A 16,866-nucleotide genomic window follows, 5' to 3' on the forward strand; every position below is an offset into this window, starting at 1 on the left:
TAGCAGTATATATTTACTGTCCTCTGAAAATAACTCAACATACAGCCATTATTGTCAAAATAGCTGGCAACAAAAGTGAGAAAACCCTAAGTGATAATGGCTGTACGTCGTTTAACTATACCACATGTCCAATTCATCATTTTCATGTTTTTGTCTGCTTGACAGGACCATACAAATTTGTGTATCTTGTATTAGAGCAGTTACAATTTGTTCTTTGAGTACAATTCTCTCATACTGACTACTGGATTTTCAACATGACATCTCATGGCAAATAACTCTCTAAGGACTTGAGAATTAGAATTGTTGCTCTCCGCAAAGATGGCCTAGGCTATAAGAAGATTGGTAACACCCTGAAACTGAGTTATAGTATAGGTCAGGGTCATACAGAGGTTTTCCAAGACGGGTTCCACTTGGAACAGGTCTCGCAAGGGTCAATCAAAGAAGTTGAGTTTTCGTGCTGTGCGTCAGGTGCAGAAGCTGGGTTTAAAAAAACAGACGCATGAGTTCTGCGCAGGTCAGCTTGTCAGTGCTCAGATCATACGCCTCACACTGCAACAAGTTGGTTTGAATGGCTGTCATCCCAGAAGGAAGCCTCTTCTGAAGCTGGCTCACAAGAAAGCCTGCAAACAGTTTGCTGAAAGCAACCTGTCCAAGAGCATGAATTACTGGAACCATGTCCTGTGGTCTCATGAGACTAAGATAAACTTGTTTGGCTCATATGGTGTCCAGCATGTGTGGCGACGCTCTGGTAAGAAATACCAAGAAAATTGTCCTCGCCTTCAGTCAAGCATGGTGGTGGTAGCATCATGGTCTGGGGCTGCATGAGTGCTGCTGGTACTGGAGAGCTGAGCTTCATTGAGGGAAACATGGATTCCAATATGTACTGTGACATTCTGAAGCAGAACATGATGCCCTCCCTTCAGAAACTGTGCCGAACGGCATAACGACCCCAAACACACCACCAAGATGTCAACTGCCTTGCTAAGGAAACAGAAGGTGAAGGTGATGGAGTGGCCAAGTATGTCTCCAGACCTGAACCCTATTGAGCACCTGTGGGGCGTCCTCAAGCGGAAGGTGTAGAAGTGCCATTTGTCTAACATCCATCAATATGGAGGAGTGGAAGAGGATCCCAGCAACAACCTGTGCAGCTCTCATCTCAGCGCTCCCATGCATAGGAGGATTAAGGCAGTGCTACAAAACAATGGTGCTCACACAAAATATTGACACTTTGGACATGGTCACTTAGGGTGTACTGTACTCACTTTTGTTGCCAGCTATTTTGACAGTAATGGCTGTATGTTGAGTTATTTTCAGAGGACCGTAAATATATACTGCTTAAAAGCAGCATATTGACTACTCTAAAATATATCCAAATTTCATTTCTATAGTAATGTCCCTTGAGAAGATATACTCAAATGTTTTCTGAAATGTGAGGGGTGTACTCACTTTTGTGAGATACTGCATAGGCCTATTGCATACCTAATCTAAACCTTTGAAAAAACATTGACTCTCACTACTTTATGGTTTCAGATATTAAATTACTGTTAGTGATGCTTGAAAAACAAAAGCACATGGTATGTGGTACAATAAACTGAGGCTTAATTCTACATTTAAGAATTTAAGGAATGATCAAATGCCTCATTACCAAATGACAACATAAACAACCGCACTATAGGATCAGTAGAGGTCCAGTCCAGCTAAACAAGAGAGTCTATTTGGTCCTACCTCTATTTTTTGGTGGGGAGAAACATTGTCCCCTTTCATACTCGATTAATTAATTTACACTAATTAATGTCACTTTGTGCCCCAGCACTGATCATGTCCCATTTTTAAAAAGCACTCAGACACAAAAGAACGAGGTTACATGAGGTTACATTTCTGTTAGGATACCCTTTATTAGTTAGCTACTGTGCATGGGTGATGCTGATCAGTCCAAATTTGAATTAAATGTAAAAATATTATACGGCACCTATGAAGGGCTCAGTTATGCTCGGCTGTTTTCACAGGGATTAATCAACACCAGTTGACTGAGCATCTTGCTTATCAACTATTTCCTGTGAGTCCAGAAAAACTGGCTTGGAAAATGAATGCACTGAAGTGACAGGATTTCTACAGAATGTATGAGATGGCCAAGAATCGGGAAAAGGTTCTGAAAATTTCAACTCGAAAGAGAAGATTTATGGGCTTCCAAACTAAATTGGATACCATTTACTCTCACTGTCTGCACAAAAAACAAAACATAAAAAATACACTTTTTTTCTTCTTCAAAATGTACACTTAATCAGGGGTTCCCAAACTTAGAACCACTTAGGCATACAATAGTTACTTGAGATACCCGCTAAGAGTTTAAGTCAATATTTCAATAATTTAATGACCCATTCGAATGTTCACGGTTCATCTGATGTTGATTATAATTTAATTTGCATTTAATAACATTTAAAAGGACAGTTCACCCAAAAATTTAAATTACCCAATGATTTACACACCCTAAAGCCATCCTAGGTGTATATGACTTTCTCCTTTCAGACGAACACAATCAGATTTATATTAAAAAATGTCCTGGCTCTTCCAATCCAAGCTTTATAATGGCAGTGAATAGGTGTTGATATTTTGAACCCCAAAAACTCATAAAAGTACTTTACAAGGCTCCGGGGGATAATAAAGGCCTTCAGAAATGAAGTGATGTGTTTGTGTAAGAAAAATATCCATATCTAAAACTTTACAAATTAAAAAAACTAGCTCCCGGCAGACAGTCTACGCAAGTCGACTTATGCCAAATAGGGCTGCACGATTAATCGAAATGTAACCTCAAGCGATTTGATTTGTTTTTTTGGCATTTTTGTACATCTAATAGAGAGACAATTCTCTTTCTTTTAAACTCCATATTGTTAACACTCATTTTGGATTTCTCACGAACATTCAGAACACAAATTCAAAGCATTCATGACGAAGCTTAAACAGAAAAATCTATCAGTTAAAACAGGTCTGATCTTTGAACCATGAAAGCTGATACTGCATGAAGAAGCAGTGACGGAATCTCTAACAAAGGCCAAGAAGGGAAACGATTAACCAGACTAGAGAGACAAGTCCCAGCATTTAGCATGCATACCATTCCACACCTGAGCAATGTCCTCCTGTCATCGTGTGAGACTCACTCCTCTGCTAATTGTACCAATGCATTTCCAGCAACCGTAATGAGCTGGAACTTCTCAGTAGACAGCCGGGACACAAAGTCGATACTATCAGCTACAAGTTTGTCAGGGTTATTTACAAGACGGGAGCCTGGCTACCAAGATACAGGAATGACTGTCACACAGTTAAGGGCCTCAACAGAAGTAGCCAAACTGCATCATGTATGAGTGTGTATGTTCTATACTTACACAAATAATAAAACATTGAAATAAGCGATCAAAAATTTAAGTCTATGAGGAAGTGTGAGACTTTTGTTTCATGATCTGAATCGGCTCCTAGTGTCCTGATCTGTTGAGTTTGAAGGACACCGTAATGAAGGCTACAGATAAAGGCTGGAAAAAACATTGTGGTGGGAGGGAGCTGGTGAGAAACAAGTGTAAGACTTGCACAACTGGTTTTTCATGGCTTCTCTGAGCTGCATGACAAAAAGACCTGAATCCACGTCAGCTGTTTAACTGAGCTATGAGTGTTTGCGGCAGCTCTATGCACCATTAAAATGGGTCTGACAATGAAACATAATTCAAAAAACTACTTCATAATGTGGTGTTTTAAGTAAAACAGGATTTTTACTTTATTATGTAACAGTATTTACACTACCGTTCAAATATTTGGGGTCAGTAAGATCTTTTTTGTAAATAAATGAATACTTTTATTCATCAAGGATGCATGCAAATTGATCAAAAGAGACAGTAAAGACATTTATGTTACAAAAGGCTTACATTTCAAATTAAAAAAAGAATATATTTTATATTTCAAATTTAAAAAAAAGAAAAATGAATGTATCGCAATTTTTTTTAATTATTAAGCAGCACAACGGTTCTAAACATTGATAATAATAAGAAATGTTTATTGAGCGGCAGATTAGCATATCAGAATGATTTCTGAAGGATCATATGACACTGAAGACTGGAGTAATGATGATGCACACAGGCCCATAATTCAATAAATAAAATACTTTTGAAAATATATTAAAATGGAAGTTATTTTAAATTGTTTTTACTGTATTTTTGATCACATAAATGCAGCCTCATGCAGTGAGAATAAGAGACTTCTTAAAAAACATTCATTCTTACAGACCCCAAATTTTGTCATTTTAAAAGGAAATTCAATGCAAAATGATCGCAAATGATTATATTTTAAGTAAAGAATAAGAAAAAAAAATTGTTTTTTGGAATAGAGTGCACCAATGAATTGTTCACAATTGGAACAGATTTTTGCATTAATCATTGTCAAATTGTGATGTCACTACTTGAAGGGAAGCTATCATAATCTAATAACACTTATTCACATTTATGAAATACAGCTGTAACTATTATAAATTAATAAACTATTCCTACACCCCTAGTATATTTCTGCAGGGCAAAGCTCAATGTCAGGAAGTCTCAGGTTTCACTAATTCAGCACACTTTCCCCATTAGGCTACAGGGTAAACGGTTAGAACAAAGCCCTGCGTCTCTGCTAGCCACACCCTGATCACTGTCAGCACACTCACAAAATGTCCTAGAGGGAGAGATCAGGTGTTTCCTGGGGGACGCCTCACACTTTTTTCCCTTTCCATCTGTGATCTTTGTCTTAACCACTGTGCAGGAATGACTGGCCGGTTGCTTGAATCCCTGTGAAATCTGACACCACTACCTGAGTGTGACATCCAGAGAGTGAGGCAGGCTGTAGGGGTTAACAGGTGAGCGCGAGACTTCCTGCTAAATCAATGAAAAGTGACCAGGGCAGGTGCACTGAAATAAAGTTTTGCTGTCCCTATTTTCCCAATTCTGTATAAAATTCCCATTTCATTACAAAAACACATGCAATTTGGGAGGCTATATTGCATTGTGAGATATACTGAAATATATTTTAGAGATAATGTTGCACATTTACAACACATTTAATATCATAAATGTGCATTTACTATTTGATTTAATCTAATTTTCAACAATATCTTATTGTTTTAAATGGCTTATTTAAAAATAATTGATCCTATAAAATTATAGCAAACTGTCAAAAGTCCCAAAGAAAAATACAATTTTATATTTTATTCTAGCAATATTTAAAGGGTTAGTTCACCCAAAAATGAAAATTCTGTCATTAATTCATGTCATTCCAAACACATAAGACTTTCATTTATCTTCGGAACACAAATGAAGATAGAAAGACATGATCGCTTTGTATTATGAACATATTGAATTTAGGCTTTTATTCATCAATGCACACATCAGATATGGTAAAGGGAAGTTCAAGTATGCTTGCTTGATGTGCGAGAACCAATGAGGTTTATTCTCGTTCGTTACGCAGCACGTTTGGGCTTCCGCAAGAATAAATTAGATTTGTTCTCACGGTTCAAGCAAGTTCGTTTTTTTTTTTAAAAAAAAATTTTTTTTTTTTAAACCCAGTGGTTGGGTGTGTCCATATTTGACCCAAACATGGGTTGAAACAACCCAGCATTTTTAGAGTACGTACGTGAATAAAAGCCTAATTTTAATCTGTTCATCATATAAAGCAATCCTGTCTCTTCAGAAAATTTGGAATAAACAACTCGATTCATATGGACTCGTTTTGCGATCTCTTTATTACATTTTTGAAGTGTCAAAGTGGTAGATGTGTGGCGGCACAGAAATCTCTCAGATTTTATTAAAAAGATATTTTTTGTCCCGAAGATGAACGAAAGTCTAACAGGTTTGGAATGACATAAGTTAAACCGAACTTGCTCGAACCGTGAGAACGAATCTCATTGGTTCTTGCGGAAGTCCAAACGTGCTGCGTAACACACGACAATAAACCTCATTGGTTCTCGCACATCAAGCAAGCATACTTGAACTTCCCTTTACCATATCTGATGTGTGCATTGATGATTAAAAGCCTAAATTCAATATGTTCATAATACAAAGCGATCATGTCTTTCTATCTTCATTTGTGTCCCAAAGATAAATGAAAATCTTACGGGTTTGGAATGACATGAATTAATGACAGAATTTTTGGGTGAACTAACCCTTTAAATATTTCTAGAATAAAATATAAAATAGTATTTAGTTTTTCTTTGGGACTTTTGACAGTTTGCAATAATTTTATAGGATCAATTATTTTTAATTAAGCCATTTAAAACAAGACATTGTTGCAAATTATTATGTTTACACATATGTATATTATATGTTTGGAATGACATGAAGATGAGTAACTAATAATGACATAATTTTCATTTTTGGGAGAACTAACCCTTTAAGAAATATCACCCAGCCTTGTTTGTAGCCTACTACACCCATAATCACTGGGTTAATCATATTACTTTGATCTGTGTTGATGGAGCCATTGAATGGACGTTAAACAATAATTAGTTATAATCCACATCTTTAAAACCTGCTGTAATTTAGATTAAAAGTTATACAGGGACTCACAGCGGTACTCAATTTTCTTACATAAAAAAAAAAGAGCATGAACATTACAATAAAACATCTTAAGTGCTTCTCTCAGATTTGTATCCCCAGTCATCCTAGAGACTCTCGTTTCTGCATCAGTTAACTTAGCAGTGGCATTTACCGAGCCATGAGTGCAGGGAGTGTGGTTGCACATCCAGCCCAATGGTACATTCCCCCAGGACCTGCACATGACTTGTTTATCTGCCCAGAGGCACTGACAGACCTCAACAGTGACGTACTATAGCGCATGGTTTAATCAAGGAGATGACCATGTATTACACCAAAACAAAAAATAGAAAGGGGGTTTTGTTGAACTAGCACGGCAGAAGAAAAGACTCAGAGAATCTATTTGGAATGGACAAAATGAGACATTAGCCCCATCAAATCTAGGTTGTGCTGGGGTCAATTCAACAAAACCTCCCATTTAGGAGGGGGGTCGAAACTTCGCACCCCGCATTGTGCCCCAAACTAATCCTCTTTCTGAGAACAATAACCAAACAATGTCACAAAGCTCCAACAAAAGGCTACATAGTAGTAACATACTTAAAGCAGGGAGCATCAAACAATAACGTAATTTAATATTATTTATAATATTATTTTTCATTCAAAAAGTAAGATTTTGTAAGGTATTTCTACTGGGAAACATCAGCGATTGTCCTTTTTTAACAGCCAGCACAGGATGAGTCATCAATATATTTGGTGCATTTTCCCAGCAGAGAAAGACATTTTAAAGGCGCCATGATATCAAAACTCATTTGGATATACGTCACAATAGGGAGGAAAATACCATTTCCGTTTCATGCAGACTTTAAATTTTTATATCTGCAAAAAGTTACTTTTGTAGACACTAGCATTTATACATTAGCCTAAAACTTCTTATTTCATTAGATATTTAACACCATAAGATGTTATGTTTCTTAGATGTATGATAATATTGTATACACTGCCTCTTTAAAAGTAGTTGGTCTAAGAAAAAAACCAGATGGTAGATTGTCTCCCTGGTTTTACATACAGATTATCAAAAAGTAGATTATGAAGTTTAATTAGGTGATGGGGACTTTAAAATGAGGTCTGCCAAAAAAAAAAAACTGCTTAAAACGTCTGTCTATTCAATACTTGTTAGTGTAACCAAGTGATACACGTGGGAAGGGTGATTATGATGACATCACTGGTTTGGTCTTTTGCGTGAGATCGTTAAGATAACAGCTCAAAAGCTAATAATAAAACCTGAAAGCTGTGGAATACTCTAAAGGTTAAATATCTGATAAGAAAATAAAGGCAAAAATAAGGGAGTGAATTGGTGTAATATGTATCCACCCTTTGGGTGACACTATAAGAATTGGGATTAACTGAACAGTTCACCAAAGGCTGAGGACAGGAGGAAAAGAAACAATATTAAATTTGCATACAGGCCCAAACAACTTGGAAAGACTGAGTCACCTGCAGCATTAAAATTGTGATGATAAACATGAGGCTACACCAAGGTCTTCCCTAATTTATAATATCATATTTACAGCTAGCATTCCTTCTTTGAAATATTTCTACCAGAGGTAGATAAAATAATAAAAAATAAACAACTATCAATTGATTACATTTGTGAAATGACAAGACATGAATTTCTGCTGAATTCCCATGACTTTTCCAGTCAGTTGTGATGAGAGTTGAATAAAGAATTATTATTAATAATAAAAAAAATCAAATTTCTATATCATGAAATATTTAGAGCTAGACACAGCTTAGAAAATTTGATTTAGCCTACTACTAAAATTATACATTTCCATGACAAAAAATGACTAATATTTCCAGGTTTTCCATAACTAGTATGGTAATCCTACAAATAAATCTACAATTGTCAAAAAAGCACAATAAACTACAGATTTAAATTCTCCAAATGAGGAACACAATGGGACATCAAACAACTGTCACATACTAATGATACTATTATTTCCAAACAGCACATTACGTAATCTACAATTGGATGAAGTTCATTATAACTGGACAAGGATCCTGTCTTCAAGACAAGAGAAATATCCAATAAACAGCAGCTACATAAAATCTACAGTATTGATTATGCTGGTTTTGACAGATACACGTAATGTCTTATATATGCACCAGTAAAGAATAAGAGGAAGAACTCGTCATGAACACATGGTTGTGCCTCAATACCCAGTGAGCTGCCTTCGCAGACAGCATTGTTTGACATCAAAGCCGCATTAGAACGCGCACAAACGTGCTGTCTAGATAGGCAGCTCAGTGTGTTTCGAGACACCGCGAAAGCCGAAACTAGACCGAAACCAACAGGAACACACCTGTCCGCGATACTTCCCTGTGTTTTATAGGAAGTAAAATGCAGTTATGCAGAACTACAGTGCGTCAAATAGTTGAAGATTACCTTTTGTGAGGTTTTATGATGTTTTTAGATTAATTAAAAGATTCCAAGCTAGTCATGCTACATTAAACGAAGATTTAAGCCCCTATCCAAGACTGAAGAAGGCGTTGTTTACTATCTCACACAGTAAATTACATTATTTCACTGTCTATCTGTGACATATTACATTTTTATACTACTTATTTATCTATTTAATGGTGGAATAAAACTTAAACTGTTACAACAACTGACCTTAGAGTAGAGTTCGGTCACAGACATGATCCAAAATACAGCAGCTCCCACCTAAACTAGTCACATCAGCACACCTAAGGTAAAAAATTTCCGCTTGAATGTGATGATATTCCCATTAAGCTTTATAATCCAGCTTTCTTGTGTCCTGTCACTACTCCATGTTGTGTTGGTTTGTACTTTTGAACTCCCTCTGACGGCTAATGTTAGCGCGTTAGCCGCGCCTGATCACGGCAGGTGTCTGTCCCCATAATTGAAGTTCAGTTAGAAAAGCGTCCTTCGTCCTCCGCATGAACAAATTACAAGTTAAAATAAACAATGACTGCGACTTATCACATACTTCTAATAATGGCTTAAAGGTATCGGTTAAATAAGTGATAAATATGTAATTGTCAAAAAAGCAGGAGTGAAGTTGCTGCCCTGCCTTCTTTACGTCTCCATGGACTCTGGATCATGACTGACATAACCGCACCGCAGCGGCAGAGGATCATGGATCAATGGCACAATTCAGTGTGTACAGCGACACCCTCTGGCCAATTACAGCACTACATTAAAATCACGTTGACGAAAATAAAAATGCTAGACTGTAAACATCAGCATTGTACGTGTATAGACTCAAGTCTGTCAGCACTTAGAACATATTACCATAACAGTTTGTTAAGATAAAAGCGTTTACCTTTGTATAAGTGCCGTTTACATTTATATTAATTCTGAACACTAAATGAGGAGAAATGCAAAGCTACAAGCACATACCTCATTGGGGTTAGAAAACGTTTTAAAATCTGAAAACTTACTGACACATTGTGATGAAGGTATAGGATGAAGGCACACGACATCAACATAGCTTTCTTATTGATGGCTTTTTTAATTAATATTTTAAAACAAACCAAAGCCATAAACAGGCATTTCCAATAATAAATCCTATAGCCTATAAAAATATGCTTGTTTATATCTGCTTTCTGCATTGCACTCCTCTAACTTGTGTATCACAAGCTTACACTTGGCTTGGCTTTATTTACAGGGAAGTTTGTTTGCTGCACTTGCGTCTTAAAATACATTTCTTGTGTTGGTTCTCATTTGTAAGTCACTTTGGATAAAAGCATATACTAATCGACTACATGTAGGCCTAAATTTAAATGTAAAGTAGAATCGCTGCTTATTTGTGTTTTTTTTAAAGAAATAATTATAAAAATAATAAAGATTATGCCAACATTTATTTTTTCATGAATTTCAAGACTTTTCTTGGACAGTTACACCACCTATAAAATCACAATGAGTTAAATTCAAAATTAATTTTAATTCAAAAATATGTTCATTCTAAAAAAGGCGTATTCAAGCCATTAATTAATTTATTTTTGTTTAATTTTTTTAATTACTTACTCGATCCAGACAAAAATAAATAAAAAAATCACATAATTGACCTGTATACATCACGAAATTTTTTGATCTGAGACCAACTCCCTGAAATTATTGTTACTTATTGTTACATCTATGACTCCAGCTAAACTTTGAAACACATAGCGCGGAAATAAGCTACTATTTAATATACAGTATGATAACAGAATACACATCATTGTTCCAAGATAACACTGCTCTGATTAAACTGATTGGGTCCATTTAACTGTGATCACACAATGTGTAGTTTAACTCTCTACATACTTATATGTACTTTTTCTTATGTTTCTTAGAAATATTTGAGAGCAGAACTTGCCTAGAATAATCGAATAGTGTACGGTGTTTGCTCAGTGTCTGCATCATTAATCAAAGACACAAAGCTGAGCAACACAGCAGCTTCTCCACTCTTATCTGCAAGGTGCAGAGTGGACACAACACAAACCATGTGTAAAGTACAGAATAGAAATTCAGCCTAAGTAATGTTCACATCCTGAATAAAGACATAAAAAATTACATAAACAGAGGTGTGATTTTTGTTGTGAGAAAAAGTGTTTAGCTGGTTTCTAAAGTTTTTTAATTAATTTATTTATAAAGCTGTAACCTGTAAATCTCAGTGAACCACATGCTGTATTATTAATATGATAAGAAAATCTAGAGTTAAAGAGTAGCTGTCTGACTTACCTTGACATAAAGCTCATGTTCACGCATCTTGTCTTAAAAATTGTGCCAATATCCACAGACACAATGATCATCAGAGCTCTGAATTATTCAGATATAGTATATTCCTCATGTCATGCTTTAAAGGATTGTATAGCGTACTTTGTAGAGTCTGAGAATTTTGTAAAGTTCAAACCTGGCTCGGGTAAAAGTTAAACCTGTCTGAACAGCTGAGTGAGAGAGAGACTGAAATGAAATCATAGCAATTGCTCCCACACCCATAGCACTCCTAGGTAAGGTATTGGGCGTTGACTAACTTCTTTACCATACAAAAGCTGTCGTGGAATCTGTAGTGTCTAAAGTTAACTGCCCACTCCCTCACCTACTAATCATTTAGCCCAGCAGCTTATTGGTCTAAAACCGTGTTGCCAAATCATTATGGAAATACTCTAGAGTGTTAACTGTGTAATTTTTAAACCTCAACCTTTTGACCCATCCTGGTATTGTGTACTGTACATGCTTCATAGCAACTGTGGGCTATGTCTCAATTTTTTAATTAGATGGTTGGTGTTAAAGGCGGAGTACAAGGGTGAAATCTATGTGAAGACACTCATCACATTCTATTCCTTCAAATGATTTGCTTTCTTGAAATCTTGAAATAATCTTTTAAATATGCAAATATCTACCTCAAAACAAGCTAATCCAGTCACTGTCAGACTTGTATTTACTGTATGTCTGAATACAAACTTTGACACGGGATAATGAATCTGATCACAGATTACACAAATGTGTAAAACAAACAGCATACAGTTATTCAGAAATGAGCATGTAAGTTAGGAACTTCACTGAAAGTTCCTTTTTTTATCTGTTTTCTTTTTATACTGTTTTTAGAATGTCATAATCTGATGTTAAGAATGTTACTAATGTTGTGAGTAGAATTGGTTTGGATTTATGCTAACTGTCCACCAGAGCTGGAGCAGCTGCGCTCTGGTCTCCTGAAGGGATGAACTGCTGTGGTGCCGGATATGGGCCTTGAAAGGATGTCCTGAATCCTCTTATTGTACTGCTCCTGGTACATTAGACCCTCCTGGAACTCGTGTTCTTTCTCAGCTTGTTCTGCTTCACAAATGCGCTGGCGGTGCAGCATCTGAGCCAGTAAATCAGCCTGATACCCCTGAGAGGCCTCCCTTAAACTGGACATATGTCAAACAAAATATTATAAATTTTTGTATGTTTTGGTATGGGTATGATTAAGTTGAACAACTTTGAGAGACAGGAACCTACCGAGTCTTTTCTTCGTCATCCAGCAATTTGTTCTCTTGAATGATTCGATCAAGCTCCTCTCTCTCTTTGAAAGTCTCAGCCTGTTTCTGCAGGTTCTCGTTCACTAAATAGAATAAAAAAAACTATTAAAAAACATTTAATAAAATGTTATTATTACATTTATGTATAATAATAAATTACATATAGATTTTTTTAACGATTCAAATGTTTCTTTTTGAAAAGTCTTATGTTCACCAAGGCTGCGTTATGTGATCATGTAAAAACAGTAATATTGTAAAATATGATTACAAATCATAATAACTTTTTTTTTACTTTTGTATTTTAAATATTCTAATTTGGTGCTCAACTTGTTTTATTTTTATGTGATTGTGCTACTTGAAAACCACGACTCTGATGATTTTGTATGGCAGTGATAAATATCTATCTAAAATATTTTATTTTATTTTATTTTTTAAAAATGCTGATTTTTGTTTTTTAAAATGATTTATATCAATGTTGAAAACAGTTGTGCTGCTTAATATTTTGTAGAAACCATAATAGATCTTTCTCATTTTTTAATGGATGGATAGAAAGTTCAAAAACCTAATTTATTTGAAATAGAAATCTTTTGTAACATTATAAATGCCTTTATTTTTTATTGTCACTTTTGATCAATTTAAGTTGTCCTTACTGACTCCAAACTTTTAACTGGTAGTGATTTTATATCTCATCATTTATATTTTCATTGTTGGATGAACTATCCCTTTTAACGCTCACTTAGTTTCTTTAAATTAATGAAAAATACAATTTTATAATTGTATAATTGGTTTAGTTTTGTAATGTGTTATTAAATAAAAATATATATAAAATATAAAGAATACATTAAATAAGTAGGCTACTAATTATACACAATATATATTTTAAATAAATCTTTAAAAACTTTAAAAACTACTGTTAAATCTAATCTTTAGCAATCTCAAAACGAATATCTATTTTTCATACTGCACATTATAATCTTGTGATTCCTAAATTGACTTGCAGCATTAAAAACAAATGATTTTAGTGATTTATTTTTCATTTATTTAGACAAAAGTTTATTAAATATATATATACTATATATATATATATATATATATATATATATATATATATAATGCCTGATCTTAAAGCAGTTTCCTTACACTTCTCCTGGATCTGCAACTGGCGAGTGTCCATGACATCCTTCATGAGTTTGTCTCTCGCTGCCTTTTCCAGACGCCACTGTGCCTCCCTTCGGGCCCAGGCCTGCTGGAGCTCTGATTCAAACAGTTGCTCCGTCTCAGCCTCTTGTCGTTTCTGCTCTTTCAGCTGCTCTGCTAGATACTCCCGGTACCTGTGCTGCTCCTCTTTACACTCCAGCTATTCATGAAGAACATTCCATAGATTTAGATTTTTGGATAAACTACTCCTTCAAGTGAAGATCAAAACGTCTGTTAACAACCCTGTACTCTGCTGAAGTCTAACCTTTTTGAGGAACTCCTCCTGCTTTTCATCTCTCTCTTCACTCAGAAGCTTTTCCAGGATGCTCATATCCAGAGCCAGCTCATCCTGCCGATCTCGTGCCAGGCGCTTCATCTTCAGCCGAAGAGAAAAGTCCAGCTGCTTACGTCGTTTTTCTTGGTCTTGAAGCTTCTGTCTGTGTTCTCGCTCTGCCTCCAGACGGAGCATCTCCCTCTGGTCTCTCTGAGGAACACAGCGTTCAGAAAAATCAATGGCGCAGCTTTTTTTGTACAAATGTAATGCTGGATTTTAAAATTCAATAAACATTTGTCTTAAATAAATGAAAAATGAAACACTAAAAACTAAAATCACCTGCAAGTCAATTTAGGAATCCCAAAATTATAATGTACAGTATGAAAAAAGGATATTCGTTTTGAGATTTGCTAGAGATTAGATTACATTTAACAGTAATTTAGTTTTTAAAGATTCATTTAAAAAATAAATATAGTGTATAATTAATTAATACCTATTTAATAGATTATTTATATTGTATATTATTTTTTATTTAATAACAGATTACAAAACTAAACCAACAAACTAAAAAATGATAGAAGAAACATTAATTTTGAGAAACTTTAAGTGAGCATTAAAGGGATAGTTCACCCAACACCTGCTTGGTTAACCACAGTCTTCAAAATATTTTCTTTTATGTTCAACAGAAGAAATAAATTAATACAAGTCTGGAACAACCTGAGGGTGAGTAAATGATGTCAGAATTTTCATTTTTGTGAACTATCCCTTAAAGGTCATCTAAATGAAAAAACAGAGTAATTGAGCATACACAATTAAATATTTAATATCGAGAGATATGGATCAATTAAAAAACTCTAATATTGGCCCATAACTAATAACCTACAGACATATTGTGCATCCCTAGTAATAATTCGAACTTGATTTGATTGATTCATTGAATTGAATGATCAGTACCAGTAACTGGGCCTCCTCTTGCTTCAGCTGCTTGGCCCGGATTCTCTGCTCCTCAGCCATTTCCATCTGTGCTTCCAGGAATGCCTTCTGCTGGAGGTTGTTCTCTTTCTGACGTCGAGCCTCCTGGTTATGACGCTCCTCTTTAGCCAGCCTGTCGCTCTCCCACATCTGAGTGAACAGTCTGTCTTGTTCTTGTTGCATCCGTCGCACTTCCTCCTTAATAAGGATCTGAGATTCACGCTCAGTGCAGACCTCATCCTGTCTGCGCTTCATCTGCACGGTACGCAGCTCCTCGCACTGCTCTCTAAAACACAGGAAGAGGGAAAATTTTGTCTAATCCACAGTTCAAGATGGTCCAACTATTAACGTTAATGATATGGCCTTCTACCTAAAGAGTTGATCGAATTTATCAGCAACAAGCCTCTGTCTCTCGCTCTCCCTTCTCTCTCGTAGAGTCGTGGCTCTTTCAAGCATCTTAGCCTGCCTCTCCAACACTGTCTCTTTTTTTGCCTCCATCTCCCTGAAGAGTTCCTGCTCTTCTGACTCCAGCAGCTCACGAAGCCTGTCGAAACGAGCCAGACAAATGGCATTACATTACAGTGGAAGACTATTTCTTAATACTTTATGAGGTTATTCCATTCAAACCTTTCCCTCTTTTCATCAATGCCTATGTGGTACTGCTCTCTTGCTTCCTGTAGATGTCTACTAATAGTAGCCGACACCATCCGGCGTTGTGTGTTTCTTTCCCATCGCATTCTCACATCACAGGAGCTATGATCCTTGGTAAACTCCAGAACTTCATTCTGTGTCGCCTCCTGTTTCCTTCTCCTCAGAAAAAGGTTGTCTATGTCTTTGGATAAAGGATGTCTTGCTCTCTGAAAAGTACATACTTAAGTTGAATATTAAAACTTTTTTTTTTTTTAAATATGTAACATACTGTTCATCAAATCTGCTGTCGTCCCAAAGAGAAACTTAATCTGTACATTAACCCATTAGAAAATGTTTAGCTTCCATCTTTAATCAATGTTTTTTCATCATCCGTAATCAGGCCTAAATAATATTTGAAAATTTGGTATCATAATCATCATCAGTGTGTGTGTGTGTGTGTGTGTGTGTTGATTTTGTCAAGCAAACATAACGAATAACTCACCACTGCCACGGAATGTGCAGGTCCAGTTATTTCCCGTGTCCTTCTTCGGTGGGCTGTCAACATGGTAATTTTTTAACTCCACTTTCTTAGACTCAAGCTAGCTTGAGAAATGACCCTCCAACTGTATAACGTTAGTTGTGTTTACGGAACCGAACTGATGTTGCCATAACAACGGCAAGCCCTTGGGCAAGCCACATCAGCCCGCCTTTCAAAATCCACTTATGTGATGATGATACGATGATGATTGTCAACTTGCAATTATCCTAAAATACAGTTAAATGCCCTATTACAAAAACTCCAATAATCTTGTGACTGTGAAAATATTATTCTTAATCACCGTGACGGGCGAGCTGTTATTTTGTGTAGTTTGCAAGCGTTGAAACGATACCCACCTTACCCCCCTCCAATCGTATGACGTTTTATTGAAAAGAAAAACGTTTTATTAAAAAAGAAAAGAAAAGCAACCAGACAAACCAAAAATTTCACATATAATCCTAACCAATATTCTTAGGATAAATATTCTTTACAGTTCTATATAAAAATGTAGGATGAGAAACACATAAAATAACATTACTCACATTCAATGAAACAAACACGAAAGGATACCATCAAATACTCCAGTTAATATGAAAATGTCCCCACTAATTTTTAAAGTTGCCACTTGTTATTGGATTTTTGACGCTCTAAGCTTTTATTTTGAAATGTCTCCTCTCCGCGTG

General features: G+C 35.8%; 2 protein-coding genes across 5 annotated transcripts in view; both read right to left on the reverse strand.

The window, feature by feature from the left end:
* myo5b (myosin VB) overlaps nt 1-11,529 on the reverse strand; it is a 52,891-nt gene extending 41,362 nt beyond the window's left edge. Inside the window, exon 1 of one of the 3 annotated variants that reach the window (XM_077233084.1) lies at nt 11,293-11,529. In XM_077233084.1, coding sequence (XP_077089199.1) covers nt 11,293-11,319 — 27 coding nt within the window. In that variant the 5' untranslated portion in view covers nt 11,320-11,529. Of the gene's footprint in view, nt 1-9,219; nt 9,695-11,292 lie in introns of those variants that run through there. The other 2 variants (XM_077233083.1, XM_077233085.1) reach the window with 2 other exon arrangements.
* A 276-nt stretch (nt 11,530-11,805) lies between these two features.
* cfap53 (cilia and flagella associated protein 53) lies at nt 11,806-16,858 on the reverse strand. 2 transcript variants are annotated; one of them, XM_077233088.1, is made up of 9 exons: nt 16,726-16,847; nt 16,148-16,410; nt 15,643-15,872; nt 15,386-15,559; nt 14,998-15,301; nt 14,035-14,253; nt 13,713-13,929; nt 12,553-12,655; nt 11,806-12,461 (listed from the first exon to the last, which is right to left on the reverse strand). In XM_077233088.1, exons 2-9 carry the CDS (start codon nt 16,208-16,210, stop codon nt 12,218-12,220), a joined length of 1,554 nt encoding a protein of 517 aa, XP_077089203.1. In that variant the 5' UTR covers nt 16,211-16,410; nt 16,726-16,847; the 3' UTR covers nt 11,806-12,217. The 2 variants fall into 2 exon arrangements, with proteins under 2 accessions (XP_077089203.1, XP_077089201.1); XM_077233086.1 differs by having other exon boundaries at nt 16,148-16,858.
* Between the last annotated feature and the right edge of the window lie 8 nt (nt 16,859-16,866).

Source organism: Siphateles boraxobius, unplaced genomic scaffold (genome assembly GCF_051911475.1).
Source record: "Siphateles boraxobius isolate OS27281-9 unplaced genomic scaffold, OSU_SipBor_1 18, whole genome shotgun sequence".
Classification (NCBI taxonomy): Eukaryota; Metazoa; Chordata; class Actinopteri; order Cypriniformes; family Leuciscidae; genus Siphateles; species Siphateles boraxobius.